The 9637-nt window shown below is 40.1% G+C and overlaps 1 protein-coding gene across 1 annotated transcript; it reads right to left on the bottom strand.

Moving 5' to 3' along the window:
* Window positions 1-3379: 3379 nt before the first annotated feature.
* On the bottom strand, window positions 3380-8926 carry cahz (carbonic anhydrase). The gene is made up of 7 exons (XM_064936732.1): window positions 8671-8926; window positions 8128-8325; window positions 7438-7556; window positions 7242-7334; window positions 7060-7122; window positions 6781-6936; window positions 3380-4410 (listed from the first exon to the last, which is right to left on the bottom strand). Exons 1-7 carry the CDS (start codon window positions 8702-8704, stop codon window positions 4291-4293), a joined length of 783 nt encoding a protein of 260 aa, XP_064792804.1. The 5' UTR covers window positions 8705-8926; the 3' UTR covers window positions 3380-4290.
* Window positions 8927-9637: the final 711 nt, after the last annotated feature.

Below are 9637 nucleotides of genomic sequence, written 5' to 3'. Positions count from 1 at the left end.
AAAACTACAAACCTCAGATTTCCCACTTCCTGGTTGGATTTTTTCTCAGGTTTTTGCCTGCCATATGAGTTCTGTTATACTCACAGACATCATTCAAACAGTTTTAGAAACTTCAGAGTGTTTATATCCAAATCTAATAATAATATGCATATATTAGCAACTGGGCCTGAGTAGCAGGCAGTTTACTCTGGGCACCTTATTCATCCAAGCTACTCAATACTGCCACCCAGCCATAAGACGTTTATAAGGTCTTCACGGTAAGGTCTACACTTGTTGTATTCGGCGCAAGTGACAAATAATGTTTGATTTGAAAACTTTGAAATCTCTTTTTATCTGCCAATTCCTATTTTAGGTTCTGCATTCACACTTACCCAACTTTCTCATTTTATCCATACTGTCTGACACTCTTCTATCTCTTCATTTCAAATATATTCTCTACGCTTTATTCTCTCTGTACAGGCTCTCAATGATTCCATTTACTCTCTCTCCTCTATTCCTTCCATTCCCCCCCTTCTCCAACACCACTCCTCTTATCTCTACATTTATGTTCTCTGGGAAGCATTCTCATCCTCATTCCTCTACATAGAGACAGATTTAATTTCACCAGCTCTAACGTTGTAAACAAATCAGTGTGGAGACAGGTACATTACTAGTAATAAACCATGATGCAATTGGGGCACACAGATAATTTTCGTTATGGACGGGCAAAAATCATTTGTACATTCATTGCATATATTATTTTGTTGTGGTTGGTTATGCATACAGTACCAGTCAAAAATTTGGACACACCTACTCATTCAAGGGTTTTTCTTTATTCTTACAATTTTCTACATTGTAAAATAAAAGTGAATGAAATCAAATCTAATCACATTTATTTATATAGCCCTTCGTACATCAGCTGATATCTCAAAGTGCTGTACAGAAACCCAGCCTAAAACACCAAACAGCACGCAATGAAGCACGTTGGCTAGGAAAAACTCCCTAGAAAGGCCAAAACCAAGGAAGAAACCTAGAGAGGAACAGGCTATGAGGGGTGGCCAGTCCTCTTCTGGCTATGCCGGGTGAAGATTATAACAGAACATGGCCAAGATGTTCAAATGTTCATAAATGACCAGCATTGTCAAAATATAGGTCTGGGAGAGGTCGCATATCAAAACTATGAAATACCACATGTGGAATCATGTATTAAGCAAAAAAGTGTTCAATAAATCAAAATATATTTGAGATTTGAGATTCTTCAAAGTAGCCACCATTTGCCTTGATGACAACTTTGCACACTCTTGTCATTCGACAGCTTCACCTGGAATGCTTTTCCAACAGTCTTGAAGAAGTTCCCACATATGCTGAGCACTTGTTGGCTTCTTTTCCTTCACTCTGCGGCCCAATTGATCCCAAACCATCTCAATTGGGTTGGGGTCGGGTGATTGTTGAGGCCAGATCATCTGATGCAGCACTCCATCACTCTCCTTCTTGGTCAAAGAGCGCTTACACAGCCTGGAGGTGTGTTGGGTCATTGCCCTGTTCAAAAACAAATGATACTCCCACTAAGCGCTGTCCAGAAGGGATGGCATATCGCTGCAGAATGCTGTGGTAGCCATGCTGGTTAAGTGTGCCTTGAATTCTAAATAAATCACTGACAGTGTCACCAGCAAAGCACGCCCACACCATCACACCTCCTCCTCCATGCTTCATGGTGGGAACCACACATGCGGAGATCATACGTTCACCTACTCTGCGTCTCACAAAGACACGGCGGTTGGTACCAAAAATCTTACATTTGGACTCAACACACCAAAGAACACATTTCCACCGTTCTATTTTTATTTTTTTTATTTCACCTTTATTTAACCAGGTAGGCTAGTTGAGAACAAGTTCTCATTTACAACTTCGACCTGATGTCCATTGCTGTGTGTTTCTTGGCCCAAAAAGTCTCTTCTTTTTGGTATCCTTTAGTAGTGGTTTCTTTGCAGCAATTCGACCATTTAAGCCTGATTCACGCAGTCTCCCCTGAACAGTTGATGTTGAGATGTGTCTGTTACTTGAACTCTGTGAAGCATTTATTTGGGCTACAACTTAACTTGCAGTTAACTCTAATGAACTTATCCTCTGCAGCAGAGGTAACTCTGGGTCTTCCATTCCTGTGGCGGTCCTCATGAGAGCTAGTTTCAAAGTTCTTGACATTTTCTGTATTGACTGACCTTCATGTCTTAAAGTAATGATGGACTGTAATTTCTCTTTGCTTATTTGAGCTGTTCTTGCCATAATATGGACTTGAACTTTTACCAAATCGCTTATCTTCTGTATACCAACCCTACCTTTACACAACACAATTGATTGGCTCAAATGCATTAAGGAAAGACATTTCGCAAATGACCTTTTAACAAGGCAACCTGTTAATTGAAATGCATTCTAGATGACTACCTCATGAAGCTAGTTGAGAGAATGTCAAGAGTGTGCAAAGCTGTCATCAGGGCAAAGGGTGGCTACTTTGAAGAATCTCAAATATAAAATATATTTTGATTTGTTTAACACTTTTTTGGTTACTACATGATTCCATATGTGTAATTTCATAGTTATGATGTCTTCACTATTATTCTACAATGCAGAAAATAGTACAAATAAAGAAAAACTCTTGAATATGTAGGTGTGTCCAAACTTTTGACTGGTACTGTAATTATTAACTGATATTGAATTACCAACCTGAAACATGGTCTCAAAAATGATTTACAGAAATGGCATTACCAGAGCTCCACAATCTTAAAGTGGGCTTTTGCACCTTCCATCAGAGCATGGATGGGGCGATGAGCTGACTGTACCAATAATGATCCAGAGAAATTCAATGACAAAGGGTGCCTGCCTGGCAAAGGCACCCACAAACACAGAACGGCTTACATAAGCATGAACATAGACAACAAGTAATCAGCCATGACTCAAAGCAGTAATGAGATGTGAACTGGCATCCAACTCTTCTGTCATCGCTGCGGAGTGTTTACTTCTTTTCCTTTTTTCTTTCCTTCGAATTTGAGTTTGACCTATAACCCTCAATCGGACAGTATTGACATACAATACAAAAGAACAGAGGAAATAGTCAATATTGTTTTAATTATATAGGTCTCTTATTGACATAAAGGCATTCATTTTGAAGTGAATGTTGTTTGTACCACACAACTTGATTGATGGACCAAAGGTAAACAATCCCATGTTAAGGGCACATGACTGCAAAAGAGACCTATCTGTACTTAAAATAGGGATGTCTGACCATCAACAGTGGGGTCTCTGTCTCCCTATCTGGATAAGGCTGATCCCACACAGCTTACATTTCTGTAGTGTGGTCATTCAGTATATCTAAAATATTGCAAATAAACACAGGATACACATGTAGGTACCGGTATGCCATTTATTTCACTGATCAAATTCCCATCCATCAAATTTGACATGAACGAATCACACAAACCTTCCATTCCCATTTTAACAAGAACTATACGCAAGGCTTAAAAATCATTCCAGGTATTTCCAAAAACATTTAAAACATACTTCAAGATTTAATTTTTCAATATAACATTTATTTTAAAAAAACTAAAACACACATTACTCTAGTCCCTCAGTCAGTGGTTTCTTTCAATGGATGGATTTGGATGATATGACATCTCACACAACATCTTCTTTCACTCTCATGATTTTAAGACACAATGTTAATGCACTGGGGTAGGTAGTAAGTTATGAGTCGTTAAAAAAATAATCACTTGAATTGGATCTCTTCTTTTCAGTATTGACCTGTAATCTAAAGTAAAAACACTGATGACGATTTAGAGACATAATCCAAAAATGGAAGGCATGTAATTCAAGATTCCATCTCTCCTTGTGCTTATTGAGAGTAGAAGCCCAGTAGTATTATACTATAAAAGGCCTCTATCTCTGACTGGCTGACTGAATGAGTCAGTTGTCTGTTATTGCAGTGACAGGCAGCTAAATTACGTTAATCTGGGGTGATCCTGAGGTTTATCGTCAGGGATTACAGGAGGGGCAGGCAGGCCAGGCGTATAAAGTGCTGTCCATCCATATCGGCGCAATAATCTCATCTACACTGGCTCTTGTTATTAAACTGCATTGGTTTAGGTTTAGGTTTCCTTTCTATTTTCTGATTACTGATTGTATTGTCTATAGGGTTAACAATCTGCAGATTCTGATAGCAATGCATATAAAATGGCACACAATATATATATATATAATCTAGGGGAAAGGTTGGGGATTGGCAATGGTGGGATGGGGGATGGCGTGATGCATAGCTGTTTACTTGAAGGACCGGCGGACCTTGCGTCCCTTGAGAGGCTGAGGGGGCCGGTAGTTGTCCTGCATGCAGCAAGGTGCCTCTCCATCACCACTGAACATTAAGCTGCGGAATTTACCCATCTGTCAGGAGACAGAGAGAGAGAGAGAGAGAGAAAGAGAGAGAGAGAGAGAGAGAGAGAGACAGAGAGACCAAAAATAGAATGGTTAGAATCATAGTGTCTCGGTGCAACTGTGGACTGTGGCTCATGTTAAAGGAGTGTCTGTGACCTACTGTGTTCCAGTATTTACATCCCATATTTAGATCACTCAATGAGCAGGATGTGAACTGTTATCCCTGAAACAATACCAATTTAGTACCAATGAGAGGTCTAACTGATCATAATGTAGAGTGAAGTTTTAAATGTATTTTGAATTAATATAGAGAGTACAGGACACAATCAGAGAGAGGAGAATGTAATGGTGTATGCAACAACACCGGCGTGTAGCGGGTGCATACCTCTATGATCAGTCATTCACCTGAGCCTCGTTGTAAACCATGTGGGTCTCGCATTGTCCTGCACAGCCACATGCAATGGCATAAGAACAACCCCCCACAATACCCACAATTGGGAGCAATGGCCCCCCATCAACATCGATGGTCAGCCATAAGCAAGCATAGAGAGTGTAAATGAATGTTGCTATAAGCATGAAAAATGACTTCTCTAATTTACTATTAATATGCATGACCGGCTCCATCATTTCAGTGATCTTTAGACATTCAAGACTCTGTACAGTCTCATTTCCAAAGTTCAAAATAGGTTTAGAGTAACAGTATCAATTGACACACTGTTCAACTTAGTTCTCATTTACCGTGAGAACTGAAACACTTCTGAAAGTGCATTAATTTCCTTCATTCTATAATCTCACAATCTGCAAAGAACAACCACAAAGGCTTTCTGAGGTTGCTAACACTCACAGATTTAGACATGGGTCCTACTGAATGTAGGGGAAAGGCTTTTCCAACACAACATTGCATCAGTTCTCAGTCAGAACAGTAAACTCCCTCCACCCACTTTATTGCTGCCTTGCACTACTGCTTAACTTATCTTAACAATGCATATGGTTGGAGGTAGCCCTCCCTAAATTTACACTTTCTTTTCGTCATGACATATAGGGGACAGTGCCTTCAACTGCAGCTTTCACTAAACACGCATCCTTGGGGTCCCATTTAAACGCTGGCTGGTGAAATTGGACTCAGGGATTTGATATCCCCTAAGGCTCAGCATGGAAAATAATAAGGGGATGTGTCAGCTGTGTACAGTAGCTTACAATAGCTATGTACTGTAGTTTGTGTACGTTTGGTTGTTATTTTATGGTAGGACAAATCATTTTCTGTGTGAATTATTTACAGACAGTCACAGAAACTTCTGAGACAACATAGAGAAATAAAAACGTATTTAGTCCATGACCTATACTTAAGTAACAAGAACATTTCCCAGGACATAGATATATCTGGTATTGACAAATATCTTAGATTCTTGTTAATCTAACTGCACTGTCCAATTTACAGTAGCTATTACAGTGAAAGAATGCCATGCTATTGCTTGAGGAGAGTGCACAGTTATGAACTTGAAAAGTTATTAATAAACTAATTAGGCACATTTGGGCAGTCTTGATACAAAGTTTTGAACAGAAATGCAATGGTTAATTGGATCAGTCTAAAATGTTGCACATACACTGCAAAATCTAAATTGCGCCTGGGCTGGAATAATACATTATAGCCTTTCTCTTGCATTTCAAAGATGATGGCATAAAAAAAATGTTTTTTTCTTTGTATTATCTTTTACCAGATCTAATGTGTTATATTCTCCTATATTAATTTCACATTACCACAAACTGCAAAGGGTTTCCTTTCAAATGGTATCAAGATTATGCATATCCTTGCTTCAGGTCCTGAGTTACAGGCAGTTAGATTTGGGTATGTCATTTTAGGGGGAAATTAAAAAAAAGGGGTGGATCCAAAAGAGGTTAATGTGGGTGTAGGCTGCTTTCATTGGAAGAGACAAGCTTCCCAAATATGATACTAGCAGGAGTTACTAAATAAGCGTTATGGGCCACTCAGATAACGTAATCTAAAGTGACAGGCAACAGTCTTGACCCTCCCTGTTTTGAGTGAATGGCTGAAACTTCTACTAAAAAACTTGCTTGGTACTTGCTTGGTAAACACAAACTTTGTAGCAATGCTCACCAAGACAAGATGGAAAGCAGAAACATACTGTACCCACAAACAAGTCCTTTCTACTGTATTCTACTGCCAAGAAAGCATTTTATTTTTAGGACCCGCACATACAGTACTTCTAGCTTCCTAAAACATTTGATTATTTTCTAAAAGATGTCCTATGACGTCTGACCTCAAACTGACCTCTTTCAATTAACTGGGCCCGCTGAAACTGATTAGTGAAAGGAGAACACATTTCCTTGTTAAGAAGATACTGTATAAAATGATTGTACCTGGGTAGAGCTGACACTGATCGGTTCCTTCAGGACGATCCAGGTGACACTCTCCAGCAGAGGGGGAGTGGTCAGGGAGCCATCATATGTCCAGTAGTCCAGTGAGCAAGGCAACAGAGTTTTGGCATCAAAGTTGGAAAATGTAGTTTGCTTTCCCTAAAGAATGCACAAATTGTGATTGAATACACAATGAATAAACAAAGTCTTACTTCAACATTCCCAACCAATTCTAGTCGAGGCAAGATTTCTAAATACCATTTAAGATCAATTTGATTTCACCTTTGATTTGATGGCCCCCAGAGCATCGAGAACCTTCTGCAGTCTGGGGTTTGCAGCACCAATCTATAAGAAACAAGAATTCACACAGCCATCCAAGGGAATCAGGCTACTTTCAGAATACACTTAGAGGGAAACAAATAAACAGTGTATGAACAAACATATAAATCATATTAGATCTGCACCTTCAGGAACACTCCAACCACAGCGAGTCCATCGGGTTCACTAGCGGCCTCGCCAAAGCTAGGGTACTTGGTGTTCCAGTGCACCAGATGGAGCTTGAAAAAACAAAGTCAGGTTTAACTCAGGTAGCCAATGAAAAGTCTGATCTGAATCCATACGGCTTGTCCCGTTGTATAATCTAGGTCTAGGACTGCCTACCTCACAGGGGAACTTGATTCCATTGACGGTGTGCTCAGAGCCCCTGTCGTCACTGGCGCCCCAGTGGAAGTGGAACTGCTTCAGCCTGTATATGCCGGTGATGGGGCCTCCGGTCAGTGCTGTGGATAGGAACACGCACACACAAACTTTTAATATTGCTTCTCAAAATGAACTACGTTTATGAGCATCTGCGTGTGTCCAAATGCAGTCAAATGACATGATTACTGCCATCACGTAATGATAGGGTAGGGTAGGAAACATTCATTTTTAACAATGTAGTCTGCAGATTGATGCGCTTGCTCCCAGCACCACAACAAAAGACAACGACCTGACAACTAGCGTACTTCACCCCAACAATACTAAAACCTTCAGAATGAACACCTACCAGCCTGCTCTAACGTCACCTATCATCAATGTTATCTACTGTACAGCAGCCTATGTGCACAATGGACAAAGACAGTGCATCAAGGAAATGAATTCACCACTGTGTTTGATATTTGTTTTAAGCAAAGCCACTGAAGTTAACATGTAACAAGTTTGCCGCAACACTCGTTCTCTTGTTGCCGCTTCCCCTTTCTATTTCACTCCTCCCTTTACTAAATGCTCACCTCAGAACCTATGTGAGAAATTGAGATGATAATGTATTGACATATTAGCTGTATATCATTATATATGAATTCAAAGGCTTACTTGAACTGTCAAAATCATCCACAAAGCCAACTTGGAAGGAATGGCCATTGTTCAGAATGTCTGTGGAGTTGGATGGGTCATAGTTCAGTTTGAGGGGCTTCAAGGTAGAATCGTAGGAGGTTTGACCAGGAATGAGATCAATAGGAGACTGCCTGGGTCCATTAGCAACAGGAAAGCCATCACACCACTTCTCAGGTCCTTTGATGGAAAAAAACACGGGACAGAGTCAAACAGAACAAAAACACAAATGTATCATATTCACTCTATTCTAAACAGTCCGGTGATATCTGTGTTCTCACAGATACATGTATAAATGTATGATAATAACCTAATAATGTAGGGCTAATTATGCATTCATTAACAGTAACATATCAGAAAATATTAACACTTATTTACAGAAGTTATTTTGTTCCGATAAGAAATGTACTGAGTTATTCATGCAACAAAATCATGCAACTGTTGAAATGTACAGTTTCAACTTGTAGTTCCAAAAGTGGAGTCAGCATCAGATGACAATGTAGAATAGATTGTAGAATGCCTCACCATCAGATGGTCCATATCCCCAGCTGTGAGACATGATTATTGACTTGTGTTCCTATGCGAATATAATCCCTTTCAATTGTAAAACCAAGATACAAGGATCCAGTTTGTGCTAACCTTGAAATAACAATTGTCTGGGTTTATATAGACTTCCCCTCCTGACAGTAGGCCTACATCAAGTGGGTGGGTTTGGCCTCTTGGTTTTAGCGCAGTCCAGTCATCACAGCAGGAGGTGTTCAAGCACCCATCAATAGACATCCGAGTCACACCTCCATGTTCATATGGTCCCATTCACTGTGGAGCGCATCGCTCTATCGGTCGACCTTCTATCCGGTGGTGAGAATGAAGCAGACCCTGCTGAGAGCTCACACACAAAACGTGTGCATTCCAGACAATATAGTCTTGCCAGAAGATTTGGCGTTCGTAGACTAACATTACACACATGTTAGGTACGGTTTCTTCACCATAGTCTCCTTTAACGTTTTATAGTGACATCCCGAAATATATGTTTTTTTCTTCTGAGAGCAAGGCATGCCAGATTCACTGACCTTGGGTTCTTCCAACGTAGCCTGCGTCTGTAGTAGAAGTAGGCTACTGTATAGCATGTGTGATGTGCAAATGGAAACTGTGTTTCGTTCTAGGAACAGAATGGACAAGAATGGACAAGAAGGAAAGCAAGGATGCAAATCAAAACGTGATGCATTGTAGGCTATATTTTTCCTTGAACTGCCCATGTCACTTTGCAGCCTGCGTCAGCGTAAAAACCTAATATTTTAAACGCAATCGCCCCTTCCTCTCCAGTGCATAATTTTAAAGGGGCCACGACAATAGACGGCACTGTGCTGTTAGTCACCAGCAGGGTAGTACAGCTGACTAGATTTGCCCAGATCGCATGAATAAATAGGAAAAGCGTTTTATTATGCACCGACCAGTTTATTGGTCACTTTAGGCTAATAAGAGATGTGGTTTG

Source organism: Oncorhynchus masou, chromosome 3, assembly GCF_036934945.1.
Source record: "Oncorhynchus masou masou isolate Uvic2021 chromosome 3, UVic_Omas_1.1, whole genome shotgun sequence".
NCBI classification, from domain to species: Eukaryota; Metazoa; Chordata; class Actinopteri; order Salmoniformes; family Salmonidae; genus Oncorhynchus; species Oncorhynchus masou.
Note: the sequence above shows the minus strand (reverse complement) of the source record. Positions and strands in the feature narration are given on the sequence as shown.

What these genes read in the sequence shown, in the direction of transcription:
- cahz (XM_064936732.1), bottom strand. Translation starts at nt 8,704, where the DNA reads ATGTCTCACAGCTGGGGATATGGACCATCTGATG. An exon ending in GGGATATGGACCATCTGATG is followed by an intron (nt 8,326 to 8,670) that starts GTGAGGCATTCT and finishes TTTCCATCAAAG; the next exon opens with GACCTGAGAAGTGGTGTGAT. An exon ending in GAATCAAGTTCCCCTGTGAG is followed by an intron (nt 7,335 to 7,437) that starts GTAGGCAGTCCT and finishes TGTTTTTTCAAG; the next exon opens with CTCCATCTGGTGCACTGGAA.